Consider the following 17,137-nt stretch of genomic DNA (forward strand, 5'->3'; position numbering starts at 1 on the left):
GACTTCGGTCATCAGTTGAACCGTGTTTCCTCCGACACATTGGTGCGGCTTGCTTACGGGTTTAAGCGGGCAGGCGTTAAGGAGCACGGTTTGGCGGCTCATGTTTCGGAGGACGCATGACTCGACCTTCGCCTCTACCAGCCTGTTGGGGAGTTGGAGCAACGAGACAAGATCCTATTTGGATGTGACATAAAGGGGGTGCATTTTTTTTAAATAAAAACCATAATAATGTTGAAGTAAAGACCCCTGCTAACTAATAGCAATACTTATTTGCCTTCTGTAAATGTAAGAAACATTGCCTTGTGCCTTGTAATTCCGTTACCAAAAACACACATATCGTTAAGATATTTCCTATTTTCTCTCCCTCATGAGGAGGGAAGATAATGAATGGTCACAGAAGGAATTACCGAAAAATCAGTAATGGAATTACTGCAGTTGAATTGGCTACAATGGGAAATCACATTAGTCACAAACCCCAGTTGGGTCACCTGCTACTGTCCTCCCTTTCACTGGCATACTGTTATGTTCAGCTCATAACTGGTGGTCAAAGCAAGACTGTGAAAACAGTCTGGACAACCCCTCACTGTCCTTCTCTCTGCCACTCTCTCTCTCTTCTATCTGTCTCCAGTTAATGTCACCTCTCCCAACTCATACTGACACTTACCATGACACCTACCACCTACTCTCTTTCCATTTACTGTAACAAGCATCCTGACCCCCTGAGTACCGACCGAACACCGGACGTCCACGGACTTGAAAAGTTGTTGAAATTTGGTCAGTCCGCCCTGGGTCGACCAAATCTGAACCAATCATAGACGTCTATGTTTCACAAGTTTGGACAGCACAGTACAGAACAGTAAAGTCAATCAATCAATCAAGTTTATTTTATATAGCCCTTCGTACATCAGCTAATATCTCGAAGTGCTGTACAGAAACCCAGCCTAAAACCCCAAACAGCAAGCAATGCAGGTGTAGAAGCACGGTGGCTAGGAAAAACTCCATAGAAAGGCCAAAACCTAGGAAGAAACCTAGAGAGGAACCAGGCTATGAGGGGTGGCCAGTCCTCTTCTGGCTGTGCCGGGTGGAGATTATAACAGAACATGGCCAAGATGTTCAAAATGTTCATAAATGACAAGCATGGTCAAATGATAATAATCAGGAATAAATGTCAGTTGGCTTTTCATAGCCGATCATTAAGAGTTGAAAACAGCAGGTCTGGGACAGGTAGGGGTTCCATAACCGCAGGCAGAACAGTTGAAACTGGAACAGCAGCAAGGCCAGGTGGACTGGGGACGGCAAGGAGTCATCATGCCCGGTAGTCCTGACGTATGGTCCTAGGGCTCAGGTCCTCCGAGAGAGAGAAAGAAAGAGAGAAGGAGAGAATTAGAGAGAGCATACTTAAATTCACACAGGACACTGGATAAGATAGGAGAAGTACTCCAGATATAACCAACTGACCCTAGCCCCCCGACACATAAACTACTGCAGCATAAATACTGGAGGCTGAGACAGGAGGGGTCAGGAGACACTGTGGCCCCATCCGATGATACCCCCGGACAGGGCCAAACAGGAAGGATAAAGTAAAGTACAGAACAGTACACTACAGAACAGTACAGTACAGTTGTACATTAGAGTAGAGTTCAGCACAGTAGAGCACACTAGAGTAGAGTACAGTATAATCTACTGTATTGTACTGTACTCTACTGTACTGAACATATCTATTTTACTGTACTCAACTGTACTAAACTCTACTGTGCTCTACTGTTCTGTACTGTGTCTAAACTTGTGAAACAGATGTCTGTGATTGGTTCAGATTTGGTCTGGTCCGTACCAACCAAATGTGTTTTTGTTTGGAGGCGGAGCTCATTAGAATAATAACCAGTGTGTAGAATAATACCCATATATGCAAAAGAAGGATACTACATATTTCTATCTTCGTGTACCTATTCAGGATACATCACAATGAAGAGAATGATATTCACAATTATTAATCTCTCTATAGTAAAGATCATGGACCCATAATGTAATTCCGTTACCGTAATTACATTTCCGAATGTAAATCCACTTCACCTACTGTAGTTCAATAACCAAAATAATTTTTTTCAAACTCAAGTTGTCATGTCATAGCTGACACCACATTCTTTCTGCAGACATCTTTGATTTTTAATTCAGAGTAGATATTTAACAGAGTTTTTGGAAAACGTGTTCACATAAAAAAACTGAGGGAGATTTTACCGTAATTCTGCTACAAAACTTTACATCTGCACAGTTCTTCCAGTAAATGTGTTTTAGTGAAGTTTTCTGTGTAAATTGTCAAAGTACTGTAGTCCTTGTGCATAGACTTGTATGGTTTGTTAAACTTTGAAATCAATGGTTTTGGTTTGGCATACATTTTAAAGTGAGAAATCAGTCAAAGCGTAATTCCGTTAACATGGAATTGCCCATAGCCTAATGGAGGGGAAACATTGGTCTGAGAGCTTGCCATGCAAATTTAACCACCACCAGGCCTGTTGTCAGTTAGCCTAAACCCATCACACCATTCCTGAATGGTTCAGTGGGTTCAGACTGCAGACACCACACTGAGAGAAATAAACAAATAAGTAACAAACAAATAAGTCAACTTTGTCTCCTGTATGTTAAAAACACCAACTATCTCTCTCTGTCTGTCATCTGTCTCCCTGTCTCTTCACCAACTACAGGAATAAAGCACTAATTAGAGAATCACATTATCAATATGAGAGACCGTTTGTTCCATTAGAGAGATGGCATCGAGCCCCAGCCAGCTAGCAGCAGATTGATTTTTCCTGATGAGTGCTTAATTAAAGACAAGAGTCCACTGCAGATGGAGAAGTAGCACCTCACTGCCTCCATCTGTGACTACCGCTACCGCACTGCTCAGCAGGCAGTGTCCATGTGGCCAGTCCACACGGCAAGTTGTGTGAAATGGTGCATGGTGGATGTATGTATCCTTCCTAGAAGAAGGGGGAAAATGTCTGCTGTGATTACTCCATATTCTTAATTAATCTTATCCCTTTGTGATTCATATACTGTAATACGATCCATTTTGAGTAGTAGGCTATTTGGGTGGTGGGATAGTCTTATGAAGTCTTCAAAGGTTGTATAAAATAAGTTGTATACTGACTAAACCCTTTACCCTAATCACTGTCTGTTTATTAATCTCTTCCAGATGCTGAGCAGCCTGGTGTGATGCAGGGCATCAGCTAAAACTAAGTTGACTATTGGAGGGGTGTATAATGGCACACGGCGAGACCCAGATTCAGACACAGGACGCAGATGGTTAAAGTCCAAGATGTTTATTAACAATCCAAAAGGGGTAGGTAAGAGAATGGTCATGGACAGACAAAAGGTCAAAACCAGTTCAGAGTTCCAGAGGTACAGAATGGCAGGCAGGCTCGAGGTCAGGCAGGCGGGAATGGAGTCCAGAAAAACAGGCAAAGGTCAAAACCGGGAGGACTAGTAAAAGAGAATAGAAAAGCAGGCGCATGGGAAAACCACACTGGTTGATTTGAACATACAAGACAAACTGGCACAGAGAGACAGGAAACACAGGGATAAATACACCAGGGAAAATAAGTGACACCTGGAGGGGGTGGAGACAATCACAAGGACAGGTGAAACAGATCAGGGCGTGACATGGTGTCAGTTTGACTGTAAGCTCACGGGTACAAGCCCAATGCCCAGGCCCACAAATGGGATTTGTCTGTCAAACAGAACATCAGACTCACTGTTTGCCTGCACCTGGAAGATGAATTACGACAAATCCCTGCTTCTGATGACTTTGGGTATTCAATGGGAAGTTTAAGGTCTGAGTGACAATGTAGACTAATCACTACGAAGGGTATACTTATCTAGAGAAGTAATGTGATAAGTGTAGAACTGAATCATCTAACAAACATAAATAAAATGTACCATTTCATGAACTTAGTCTTTATTCATGCAGCAGGTAAATAATGCCATAGAAAGTATTGCCATATCGAGGAGATTGAAATACTGCTAACTTCCCTTTTCGTCCTCATGCTAACTAGCAGTAGCCACAGCAGCCATTATGGAATGGCATATTGTGTTGAACAAAAAGGAGCTGATTGACTGACACTGCCATTCCAAAATGGCGGTGTCGGCTACTACTAACTAGCATGAGGACAAAAAAGGCAGTTTTCCAGGAAATTAGCAGTATTTCAATCTCTTCGACGTATCAGTGTGGATAAAGGTAACATTTGGAGTACAGTGGCATATTCCATCCCTGCGTTGAGGTACGTTTCCCGACCCATATCTCATGCAGGCTCCATAGTGTATTAATTTAACCATGATTGTGTACAGACCCCAGTGCAGCTCAGCGTAAACAAGAGTAATGGTAGGGTCGGAATCTTCTGGCAAAATATAGGGTCCCCCCAGAATCTCACATTTCCCTTGTTTTTATTTATTTCAGATACCAAATCAGTAAGCTGCTATATTGACTTTACTTCATATATGGGTTATTGATCTGATAATGAAAATGTAACTCCTCCCCTCCGCCTTATAATAAACATTTAAAAACGTTAGAATATATTGTTGTATTTGTGAATCCACAAAAATGCTGAAGATTTTTGGTTTAATGTGCTTTCAATTGCTAAAAAGTTATCAAAGCCTTTTGAACAACTGGTGCTTTAATTTGGAGCAGATACTTATGGGTTTGGTAAGGAACAGATTGAAGAGAGATCAGAGCAGGAGCCTATCATTCTTATCTCTCCAGGGACAGAACATCCTGTACTCTCAGCTGAATGTCTTAAATGGCATATGAAGAGAAATTGGGTATTGGCTACAATATCTCCTCATTCATGCTTAGAGCTATGAAAATACAAAAAGGAGTGAATTATTACTCACACAGCACATTCATCCTGACTCCTTAAACCATTTCTGTGGAGACATTGAGCCTCACAGCTACATAATATGGAAATTGAGGCCTGGAAGTCAAAAAAAACTTCTTAACAAAAAAGGGAAATGGGTGATAGTGAAATAATTTAATGAAGTATGCAGAAGTAAATGTGCCAATTAATAGCTAGAGTATGTCACGTTTTCCCGGTATGAAGATTCACCTCTGAATCTTGTTAAGGGTTTGAGTCTTTTTAGATAATAAATGGATCAAGTTTAGTTCTATTCAGCTCAAGGCTCTGACCTTGGAGCAGGACAGTAGGCGGGTTAAAGATGGATAAGTAGGCTAAGGAAGGACACTGAGGATGCTCTACAGTACGATTTGTTTATAGAGCCTGTCCGATTCTTGTCTTTGATCATTCTGGAGAAGCTGCTGGGTGGACATCATCTCAACACATAGCTGCCAATGGCAAGGACAATACAGACATTAGCCTGCACTGAATTTATGCATGAGCACTGTGGTCTAACAGCAGTTTAGAGAGAAAAGCCATAGAGGGATAAGATTATTTTCTCCAATAATGCTCAGATTATTTGCATTTATGGTAAGGATCATCTGGAAATACATAACAGGAGAGTGCCTCAGGTATGAACTACACAATCTAAGTATATTTATGAATATCTTGTTTATTTCTTATATCCAAGACTTCACTACACCTCCGCATCACAAATGGAATAATAGAAAGCTGTCAACTAGACATCTGGATAGGTTTATCACAAACCTTGTTGCATTGAACACGATGTGAGAACATTATGTAATGAACAAAAGCCACTATGGCTTTTGAAGAAATAACTTAAGTCTTTAAGAATTTATTGTGAATGGTGATGCTTCTTTTTAATGGAAACTTGGCAAATGGAAAATGCACACTGAAACCAAACGATGGTCTTCTAGAAGATGTGCTGCTCAGCTTACCCATTGAACACAACAGACAAGCTGTTTACAAAGAAAATAAGCAATGACTTTCCAGTTGTTGGGTGGGTGTGTAGAACTAAACAGATTAATAAACGCAGCATTTGCCTGAGAAACGTGTCAATCGTGGTTGAATAGACTAGAGGGTGGATAAGAAGCACAGTGTGAAATGGGGACAGCATACACACAGACTTATAAATCAAAATCCACATTTGGAGAAGACAAAGCTTCACTGATAATAAAGAGTTGGATTTTCCTTGAGGGCTTAATTAAACCCTTAGAATCGAAATGCTATTATCAGTCCCCAACCCTGCACTGCAATTGACAGCATGGCCACTTTGCTTATGAGTCACCAGCCATTAGGGCCCTCTGATATTTGTTAGGTAACAATATATCAACATTGCTGCAACGTTTATGAGACATAAACGTGTTTCTCTGGGGGGCTATATGGCATGATACACACCCAGTAGTTATGTCTAGCCTATATAGGGAATAGGGTGCCATTTGGGATGTAATCTATGATTTAAAGTAGGTGGTTACACACCAGTGCTCAGTCTGAAAGAAAAGGATCATGCTTCTGGACACTAGGCAGAGTCAGACAGTGACCCATGCGAGTGGTTCTTCCCACATAATGACATCTTTTGAGGCTGCAGACTTCTAAATGATAAAAACAGGTGCTGAGCAGGTAGTTGCTATGCAACAATCGGGTGCGAAGCTAGCAGCAGCAGCCAGGTGGGCTTCAGCAGAGAGGAGTGAGCACACACAGAGGTGGTTATTAGAGACCTTGGAACACGGTGGGGGACTCTAAAAGGCTGCTGGAACCACAGGTAGAACGGAGACTTTTCCAGTTTAATAGGCAACCTGCAGCTTGGGCTTGTCTGGTGAAAGAGAGTCGAGCATAGTGGTTCTCTAAATTGTTTCAAATTCAGAGATGTAGACTTGAGTCCAGAGCGCTATTGTAATGCACAATACTGTATTGATTGCTTCTTTTCACATCCATTGTGTCAAAGAATGAACATTCTGTCTGGCCAGGCGGAAAAAAATACAAATTTTCTTATTGTAAAACATAAATATGAAGGAGAAAATGAGGCACAAAGATGAAATAGATTGGAGTTGATTGAACTGTTTCATGACAAGTTGATGCTATTTGAGCGTGCTGTTATAAATACATTTGAAAGTGAGATTGCCATTGCCATCTATGACACCGGTTTATCTCTGAAATAATTATATCCACAGATAATAAGAGCCTATTCTCTCTTCAGTATTTGGAGTTGAGATTGGTTGAGCAAAGAGGGGAACGGTGGGCTGAAACAAATCTACCTCCCTCACCACCACAGTGGAGGCTCATATGGATGGAATGTAATGAATGGTACCCTTACCACCACCTTCCCTTATTCACCACCACTCCCTCCTCTCTATCCCCAATCCCTGGAGTTTAATTAGGCTCTCTAAGCTCTGTCTGAATAATGAAACACCTGAGCACACCTGAATGTCTCTGCTCAAACAGACAGAACGAGACACACAGAGAGAGAGAGGGGGGGGGAGAGAGATGATTTGCATTTTGCGCCGTACTTCCTGGTAAGCCTGCCCTCCAAGGCTATGGTATAGAAGAAAATAACATAGATATTTGTCCACAGATGTGAAGATTATAGATTGTATGTCTACAATAATTTACATTCAATAACTGGGCTTACGTCTTTTTTTCTTAATTAAGTGTATGACCATTTGAAATGTGTTTGAAATGCAATGAAAAATACTTTACAAGACTACCATCTAGTGGTGTTTTTACACATTACAGCGGGTCAATTATCCTTCTCCAGGAGAGGAGAGGGATGTGGAAGCGCGAATGAGCAAGGCAGGGGCTAAGGAAATTATATGGGCACTGGTGGTGCAGAGCTGGCAGGAGCAGGAACAGCAACACTAAGGACAGGCATCTATTCCCTGTTCAGAGTAAAGTCGGGGAGGATGGTATGAAGGGACAGAAGAGAGGAGGCCATTTTTACAAGGCTACGGGTGGGACACAGTCGGTTTAATAAGTCATTATATGTGATAGGAAAGCGTCCAACAGGAAGGTGTGATTACCGCAAGGAAACAGAGACATTGGAGGGGTGGGTATAATTTGTAGAACGTTCCAACAGGAATCCGTTCCAAAAACTTCTTAAAGTACAAGGTTGCCAACAAACGCATACAATGTAACATGATCAATTCACCTAACGTTTGCTAAATAGCTGTCGAATAGGCATCAACTCACCACGTAGTTTATTCTTAATGTTTGTCAATAGATTACCAGAGTGAGGACAGACATTTTTCGGAATAAACATGGTGAGTGAAAAACGTAATTAATTAGCCCACTCCCTACCCGGTATCGTATTATGCTACTATACAACTTTGTATGCGTTATTTGTGGGCAACCCTGTTATTTACGAAGTTTTTGGATCAGATTCCTGTTGGAACGTTCCAAAAATTATACCCACCAACATTGGAGCATGTGCTGATAGTGTGGGCAGTATGATAGGGAAAGAGACTGAGAATAGGGGAGAATGGGATACAGTAATTGAGTTTAAGTAGCATACTGAGTTGAACATCGTTAGATACAATCACAAATATTTTGTTATATTTTTTAAGAGAAACGTTATTTTGTTATATTTTTTAAGAGAAACGTAGCTGGCAGATAGGATTCAGTTCCTCCCAATAAAGTAGGTGGCGGTAATGCTCCACAACGTTGGATGCCAACTGCCGATAAACGCCAAAGAAGAACACCAGCCGTACCGCTGATAAACCGAACAGAAGAGCGTCAGCTGCATTGACCACGTGACATTTGAAGATGGCTGCCTGCATGGAGAGAAAAATAAATTCAGGTACGTGTCACTATCTCTGGATAACGCAAATAATTAACCCATATGACTCTCCCCATGTCTCTATAAGAGGTATATATGAACGCAATTGCCTATTTAAGAAATACCTAATTTAATACACGTTAACCCTTCAATATTGCTAAAGAAGTAGCTAGCTGTTCAACTTGCTAGCTATAACTACCTGTAAAATGCAATTCTGACAACTTCTTTTTCAGGATTCACTCATACGGTATCATGACTTTGATGCAAATAAAGTAGCTAAGTAATGTGTATAATGTTTTGGAGTCAGTTATTCACAATGTGATATTGTGCTTGTACTCATTGGGGACGATTCAGACTTAGGAACTTTACGCCTTTTCTACGCACTTCTCAGTATTTGGTATTCAGACTTACCTTATTCAGTCCCATAACGTGCTCTGCAGTTGTGGCTACCAAACATATTTTATTGTGGAGTTTAAATTCAATAGGGTTTTCAGTACATTATTTATCTTAAAGCCATCCCGTTTAAATACGGTGTACCTTTTTTTTTTGCTCGAATTTTGTCAACAGACTAGAATATATCGAGAAAATGGTTCAGAATATTAGGGATCAATGAAAGAAAGCCATCAAAATATATGTATATTCCTCTCCGTTTCAGCACCAATTGGTATATGTAAAAGGGGTACACAGAATCTCTGAATGTCTCCCCTATGTGGAAGCTAGGTAGTAAATTGCAACAGTACTAGGCTGCATTCAAAAGACATTTCCCCGTAACATGGTGGAGACTCACGCTTGAGCATTTTACTTTCGGTTTTGGTCCACCAGCTTCAAACGGTTGTAAAAATGTTATTTTTTGTTATTGAAAATATATTTCACAGCGATTTTAATGGTACACGGATTCCTTACACGATTCAGTGCTTGATTTCTCAGAAACTGAAATTGAGTTAACTCTAGAATTTAATAACCAGGAAATGAGTGGGCTGCTTGACCCGATTTCCGCTAGATAACTCAGCCAAAAAATATCCTATGTGTAGCTCCTTTAAAAATAGTCTGATCTTGTAGATTTTTTAGATTTAGTAAATAATGTCATTTATGAATCAAAAGTTCTACAACCCATGTTGGAATATTAGTGTACATTTTTAGTGTACTTTTTCTCTTTCCAGTTAGCGGGTAGATTTGCTTTTAGCCAAATCTTTTTAGAGCCAGCCAAATAATTTCATGTTTTGAAAAGTTATCCTAGATCAGGATTCATTGTTTGAATGGTAAGATGCCAATCATTTGAGTGTGAGTGTACTATGGTAAAGTTGATATGCTTCAGTTAGCCATATGACTGGTTTCACATTTGTCTCCAGCGATTTATAAGGTAAAATAGATCTATAACAAGTGTCATTATTTTTACTATTCCCTTATCCAGATGGATTACTCATTTAACTAGCTCTTATCAATAGCTATTATCAAGTTGTAAATTTAAAGTGCATGGAGAATGGTGTTTTTATCGGGGGAAAATAAAGTAGATGCTTTTTCCACTTGGAACCGGCAGGTTGGCTAGACCTTATTCGTGGTTTCTTTGCGCATAAATGTGGAATTATTAGGGAATTAAGTCAAGGTCAGAGTACAGCGTATCATCTGTAGACACACCTCCGCCACACCTTCATATATTCTATCTCCACCCCAAATGAATAGGTGAATAGGATGCTGTTCTCATGCTTAAGTTCAAGATCAGAATATGCATAGAGAGAAGTGCATACAAAGTGAATTATGTTCCATTTACGTGCGCTTAACTTATTTTTTTTTGTCATATTGCTTAGTTTTAATGCTCCATTTTTGAGAAGGGGTGAGAATCATATCAAGCAATGTTTAATAAGAGCATGTTTCACTCTCTCCCCTCAGATGAACAGGAGTGGATACTGGAGCCTCTGTGTTTCCCTGAGCAGCCTGCTACAGACATCGGCACCAACTCATCCTCTCATCATGACATGGAGGTGGTGACCTGTGTGCTCTGCTCTCACTCCGCCCCTTTGTCAGAGAAGGACCGCCTCCTAAAGCACCTAGTACTGGAGCACAAGCTGGTCATCGCTGATGTCAAACTCATCGCTGACTTTCCTAAGTATGCAGCAGAGATACTATATTTGTATATATCCTGAGTATACAAAACCATTATTTTCATGACATAAACTGACCAGGTGAAAGCTATGATCCCTTATTGATGTAACTTGTTAAATCCACTTCAATCAGTGTAGATGAAGGGGAGGAGACTGGTTAAAGAAGGATTTTTAAGCCTTTAGACAATGAGCCATTCAGAGGGTGAATGGGCAAGACAAAAGATTTAAGTGCCTTTGAACTGGGTATGGTAGTAGGTTCCAGGTGCACCGATTTGTGTCAAGAACTGCAACGCTGCTTGGCTTTTCATGCTCTCAACTTTTTCCCATGTGTATCAAGAATGGTCCACCACCCATAGGACATCCAGCCAACCTTGCACAACTGTGGGAAACATTGGAGTCAACATGGGCCAGCATCCCTGTGGAACGCTTTCGGTGTTCAGCCATGTGTGGGCCTTGGAGGGCATAGGCCATCCACTGGGGAGTCAGGTCCAGCCAATCAGAATTAGTTGGGGTTTTTTTCCCGCAAGAGCTTTATTACAGACAGAAATACACCCCCCCCCCCCCCAGACGATCCCGCAGGTGAAGAAGCCAGATGTGGAGGTCGTGGGCTGGCGTGGTTACAAGTGCGGTTTTCTAAAATAACGTTGGAGGCAGCTTGTGGTAGACAAATGAACATTCAATTATTTGTCAACAGCTCTGGTTGACATTCCTGCAGTCATTATGCCAATGTAACGGATGTGAAATGGCTAGCTAGTTAGCGGGTACGCGCTAGTAGCGTTTCAATCAGTTACGTCACTTGCTCTGAAACCTAGATGTAGTGTTGCCCCTTGCTCTGCAAGGGCCGCGGCTTTTGTGGAGCGATGGGTAACGATGCTTCGTGGGTGTCAGTTGTTGATGTGTGCAGAGGGTCCCTGGTTCGCGCCCGTGTCGGGGCGAGGGGACGGTTTAAAGTTATACTGTTACACCAATTGCATGCTCCCTCAACTTGAGACATCTGTGGCATTGTGTTGTGACAAAACTGCACATTTTAAAGTGGCCTTTGTCCACAGCACAAGGTGCACCTGTGTAATGATCATGCTGTTTAATCAGCTTCTTGATATGCCACACCTGTCAGGTGGATGGATTATCTTGGCAAAGGAGAAATGCTCACTAACAGGGATGTAAACAAATTTGTGCACAATGAGAGAAATAATCTTTTTGTGGGTATGGGACAACTCTGGGATTTTTTTATTTCACCTCATGAAACATGGGATCAACACTTTATGTTGCGTTTTATATTTTTTGTTCAGTGTATAAAATATATTTTCTACGGTATGTAGCCTCTCTTGAGTCCTCCTGACCACATAATAACTAGAATGCATCTATTTCTATGGTCCTGATTATCAAGTTCCCTATCACAATTGCGGCACAGGTTTGATGTTTGATCTATACAAACCGTTATTAAACAGTAATAGCTGTTATGAAAACTGGGATAAATCACATGGAGAGATTGTCAAGCGTGGCTGGCTACTTTTTGTGTACAGTTCCCTCCCTCTTCTCCAGAGGAAATGTATCACATGTCTATCACACAAAAAATTAACTGTGTTCTACTGTGTCCATTTCTTTCAGATACATGGAATACTGGAAGAACAGAATCTCTGAGAAACCCATCACAGATTTCTGCAGTGTGATCAAGACTAACTCGCAGGGCCCTGTTGGTAAGTAGTATTAATATACTATAGATAGCCTTGAGGTTCACAATATGGCTGCTTCTACTTTACCCTGTTCTTGCATTATATTATTTAATATACCCTCTTGATGTGCTTTTCAGAAAAACAGGAGCATTACTTCCTTCTGTGTGATGTCCTGCCAGAGGACAGGGTCCTCAGAGAACATCTCCAACAGAAACGACTGGTGAGTTACATTTTAGTCAATTAGGGTTAAGTGCCTTGCTTGACAGATTTTTCACCTAGTCGGTGCTGGGATTTGAACCAGTGACCTTTCAGTTACTGGCCCAACGATCTTAACCGCTATGTTATCTGACAAGTTTTCAGAACAACCTCTATTTTATGTATACACTATACTGTATGTCCCTAGGCTAATATTCACAAAGCATCTTAGAGTAGGAGCGCTGAGCTAGGATCAGGTCTTCCCTGTCTGTAGAAACATTCTTATTATAATCTAAAAGACAAAACTGATCCTACATCAGCACTTCTACCCTGAGACACTGTGACTTCCCACTGGGACTGCATAGTTTAATTTATGCTAGTAACTTACACTGTTGGTCCACAGGAGGAGATCCTGGAGCAGCAGCAGAGGGAGAGGGATGACGGCAGCTTCCAGCGCATCTGCATGTTCTGCAATGACGAGTTCACTGGGAACAGGTCGTCACTGCTCAACCACATGGCCAGGGAGCACTCGTTCAGCGTGGGACTGCCTGACAACATAGTGTACTGCGTAGAGTTCCTTGACCACCTACAGAGCAAACTGGATAAGTAAGTTAGTTTTTGGAATGGATATCCTTTTTATGTTAATGTTTGTTTGTTTGCTATTTTTATCATTTGAAAAGAAAATTGTCATCTGTAGCCATCTGTAATTTACTAATTGGTAACACTGTAGTAACGTTTTCCAGTACTTTTTGTTTTTCTGTGAAGGAGAGTGCTGGTTGGTGTCACACAGACATTAGCATTACTCAACCAAACAATGTTTCACAGAGCTTTGAGTGTTTCATTGTTTTTTGTTCCCAGTCTGCAGTGCCTGTATTGTGAGAAAACATTCAGAGACAAGATGACACTGAAGGATCACATGAGAAAGAAACAGCACCGCAGAATCAATGGCAACAACAGCGAGTATGACTGCTTCTACATCATCAACTACCTGGTACGCTCAGTGTTGTGTGAGAGTATAACTAATATAAATGCATATTGCCATATTTGACCTGAAAATATATTATTTTCACATTTAATTAGTTTAAAGGGTCATCAAATGATGATAGACCATAGTCTTTATCTATTTCCCCTGCTACAGGAGCTGGGGAAAACATGGGAAGAGGTCCAATCTGAGGATGATCGGGAGATGGAGGATGAAGATGAGTAAGGATTTTCCTAGTGACACAGTCATTGTTTGGGATGGTCAAATAGTAGGTTAGATGATTTGTAATCAGTGTTCTCTTGGATTGAATGGTATGCACTTTTGCAGTGTTGTATTTACCATTGAGGAAATGGCTGTCTGTTCTCTCTTCAGTGATTGGTCAGACTGGCAGGCTCACCCAGTGTGTGCTGTGTGCCTGTTCTGTGAGCAGCAGTCAGAGAGCATGGAGAAGATCTACACACACATGGAGGTAACAGTCCCCTTACGCAGTTGTTGACAAATTAGGCCCATGCATTGCCGGTTTGGGAACAGCTACTTCAATATGGTTCATGGATCTGTTTTTCTTCACCATGCATTTTCAGGAAAGCCACGGATTTGATCTGCACAAGTTGAAAACCGAACTCAGTGAGTAATATTGCACACCTGCTATGCTTTGTTGTACAAAACCCACCATAAAAACAAACACGTACATCCATCCAAATGAATGGGCATACCAGTTCTTCCCAAACTAGGGCTACATTTACAGGCAGCTGAGTTATATTTTTCCACTAATTGGTCTTTTGACCAATCAGATAAGCTCTTTTGCCAATAATTAGGCAAGGGATCATAATTTGGTTGTGTGTATAAATGCAGCCTAAGTGGCCTGATAAGCATGTCTTCTCCCAGATCTGCGGTTCTACCAGCAGGTCAAACTGGTAAACTACATCAGACGAGAGATCCACCAGTGCCGTTGCTACGGTTGCCAGGAAAAGTTTGGGTCCAAACCTGAGGTTATACGTCATGTAATGGAGGCAGGTCACGTGATGCAGCTACCAGAGACGTCAACCTGGGACCAACCACAGTAAGTCTGGAGCTCTCATAAGTGATGTGCATGGAAAATGTATTGTTTACTTGTAATATTGTTAACTAAAACCATATTAAGAACAATAACAAGACTATTGTTTTACTACAGTTTAAAAGTGATGTGTTATTGGAATGCTGAATGAATGGTATTGTTAATTGCTCAACTCTCCATCTGGTGGCTATTGTAACTGTTTCTGATGTCTAAGTGCCAGTCATTACAGCCCATTCTCCAATCCAGGTATTACTTCCCCACCTATGAGAACGACGCCCTCCTCTGTGCCTTGTCGGACAGTGACAGTGAATCAGAACACACAGGCCCTTGGGGAGACGTCCCTGTCATAGCTGAGGACATCTCTAACCTGAAAGTCCTGAAGCAGACTAGCGTCCTCAGCCACCTTCTGAAGAACACAGACAGCTCTAGTTAAAAGGCTGGATGGAAGGACCAATGATGTTATAAACTCAGTGGAGGATGCTCAGGGGAGAACGGCTCATAGAGGGACACAGTGCAACAACTTCTTGCTTCGCTGTATCTCCAACAAGCCAGTGATGCTCATCACACTGTGCACTTAGCAGACCAGCACGCATGTGCAGAAATGAACATGGCCTGTTTCACAAGAATTTCCTGAGCCTGGACTACATTTATGTATGATTTAATGTCGTACATGGTGATTTGTACCAAGTATAACATACCTGCAGGTGGATTTAAGTTTCATACAGTATGATTGCTGACAAACGTGACCTCACTGCAGAGATGTGACAATTGCTGAATGTAAATAAACATTATGAATATACTATAACTGATGGTTCCCTCTCGTTTAGCTTGCTTATACAATAGCTGTATGAATGGCAGGTAGCCTAGTGTAGGTTGCAAGATCGAATCCCCGAGCTGACATGGTAAAAATCTGTCGTTCTGCCTCTGAACAAGGCAGTTAACCCACTGTTCCTAGGCCATCATTGAAGATAAGAATTTGTTCTTAACTTACTTGCCTAGTTAAATAAAGGTAAAATAAAAAAACACAACACATTTTCTAAACCCTGAGCTGCAATAAAGTAAAAAAAACAGTCTACAGATTAAATTGGAATCTGTCTGTTACTTAATAGACATCCATTTTCTAGTGCTTTTTGTCAGCCTTGGTGGTCTTAACATGAATAATGTGTTGTGTGGCTTTGTCCAGAACCACCTGCCGTATAGTCGACCCCAAACTGCAAAGTACTCAGTGTCTCCACCACGTCATTCACATCAGGACTCACATTCAAACACGTCACTGAAACAGACAAACACAGAAGTAACACATTTTGGATAAGTAATACGTTCAGTTAAAATACATCACAAAATCATAAGCAATGCATCCTGTCAAGACGTTTCAGTATTTGGAAATGTCGAAGTCAGATTATTTTCAGTATTTTAGAGGAAAACTTTACCTTAGCATCTCCACTGAGACATGGCTGAAGCAGGTGTGTAAGTTGAGTTTAAATGTCACATGCAGCGTATTACATTTCAGGGCACTGAAAACCTAAGCACAGAGAATACCTTCTGTAAGTCATGGTCCCCTCAAATGCACAAAAAATGTAAAACAATTCTTTCACGAGTTCCAGAAGGCAAGCTTAATCAAGCCAAGCTCAAGGATTTCAAAGAAAATATCTGCCCCCACCCCATAAACACCACATCTCCTCACATCAGAGTGTGAGCTACCCGTCCCAGGGACATCAAGGATTTGTTGATGACTGCGGTCTCGACCAGTCTGTCGTTTGGCTTCTGTCTTGGCGATGAGCTCGGACCCCGCCAAGTCACACAGGGTATTGTGAGACGACACAATCTGTACCCTCCACAGTCAGGGTGAGCAACAGGTGGACCGAGAGCTGAAGAGGGAGAGGCTCTTCCTAGCAATGGGTTCACAACCATACTGGTATTGACATGACTTGAGGTAGGCCTATCTTTTATCTTTATTTTGGTTGAGCCAATCTTTCTATTTTCCCCATTTCCATCACGTTCAGAATGCCGTCCTCGGTCTTCACCTCGACGTGGGTCAGCCCAGACACAGAGATGGACTTCCTCTAGGTCAATATCTCTAATGAACTGGTGGGACTTTGATAGGAGATCATTTAGGTCAGGGTTTCCCAAACCGGGTCCTGGGGCCCCTCCTAGGTACACGTTTTGTTTTTTGTCCTAGCACTACACAGCTGATTTAAATAACCAAAGCTTGATTATGAGTTGGTTATTTGAATCACCTGTGTAGTGCTAGTGCAAAAACCTAAATGTGCACCCAGGGTGGGCCCCAGGACTGAGTTAGGGAATCTCTGGTATAGGCTGTCATTGTAGATTTCCAACATGTGTGTAAGTCGTCCTAGGATAGAATGCAGACGCTACTGTATATCCATCCGCACAAGACCTTACTATGGGCAGGGTCCCTTCAAATACTTCCTCCTGCATGGAGAGACAAATTGAGAGAGCA

The 17,137-nt window shown here is 41.5% G+C and overlaps 1 protein-coding gene across 3 annotated transcripts; it reads left to right on the forward strand.

Annotated features, from left to right (window-relative positions):
* The first annotated feature begins 7,747 nt into the window (after positions 1 to 7,747).
* On the forward strand, positions 7,748 to 15,481 carry znf277 (zinc finger protein 277). 3 transcript variants are annotated; one of them, XM_071416167.1, is made up of 11 exons: positions 7,748 to 8,694; positions 10,561 to 10,777; positions 12,381 to 12,469; positions 12,583 to 12,665; positions 13,044 to 13,246; positions 13,499 to 13,631; positions 13,779 to 13,843; positions 13,995 to 14,091; positions 14,204 to 14,246; positions 14,508 to 14,682; positions 14,923 to 15,481. In XM_071416167.1, exons 1-11 carry the CDS (start codon positions 8,661 to 8,663, stop codon positions 15,107 to 15,109), a joined length of 1,326 nt encoding a protein of 441 aa, XP_071272268.1. In that variant the 5' UTR covers positions 7,748 to 8,660; the 3' UTR covers positions 15,110 to 15,481. The 3 variants fall into 3 exon arrangements, with proteins under 3 accessions (XP_071272268.1, XP_071272269.1, XP_071272266.1); XM_071416168.1 differs by having other exon boundaries at positions 8,537 to 8,694; positions 13,950 to 14,091; positions 14,906 to 15,481; XM_071416165.1 differs by having other exon boundaries at positions 8,537 to 8,694; positions 13,950 to 14,091.
* Positions 15,482 to 17,137: the final 1,656 nt, after the last annotated feature.

This window comes from Salvelinus alpinus, chromosome 9 (genome assembly GCF_045679555.1).
Source record: "Salvelinus alpinus chromosome 9, SLU_Salpinus.1, whole genome shotgun sequence".
NCBI classification, from domain to species: Eukaryota; Metazoa; Chordata; class Actinopteri; order Salmoniformes; family Salmonidae; genus Salvelinus; species Salvelinus alpinus.

Bases quoted from the DNA above. Each gene is read 5' to 3' on its own strand.
- znf277 (XM_071416165.1), top strand. From the start codon at position 8,661: ATGGCTGCCTGCATGGAGAGAAAAATAAATTCAG. The intron at 13,632-13,778 runs GTACGCTCAGTG...CCCCTGCTACAG, and splicing joins TCTACATCATCAACTACCTG to GAGCTGGGGAAAACATGGGA. The intron at 14,683-14,922 runs GTAAGTCTGGAG...TCTCCAATCCAG, and splicing joins TCAACCTGGGACCAACCACA to GTATTACTTCCCCACCTATG.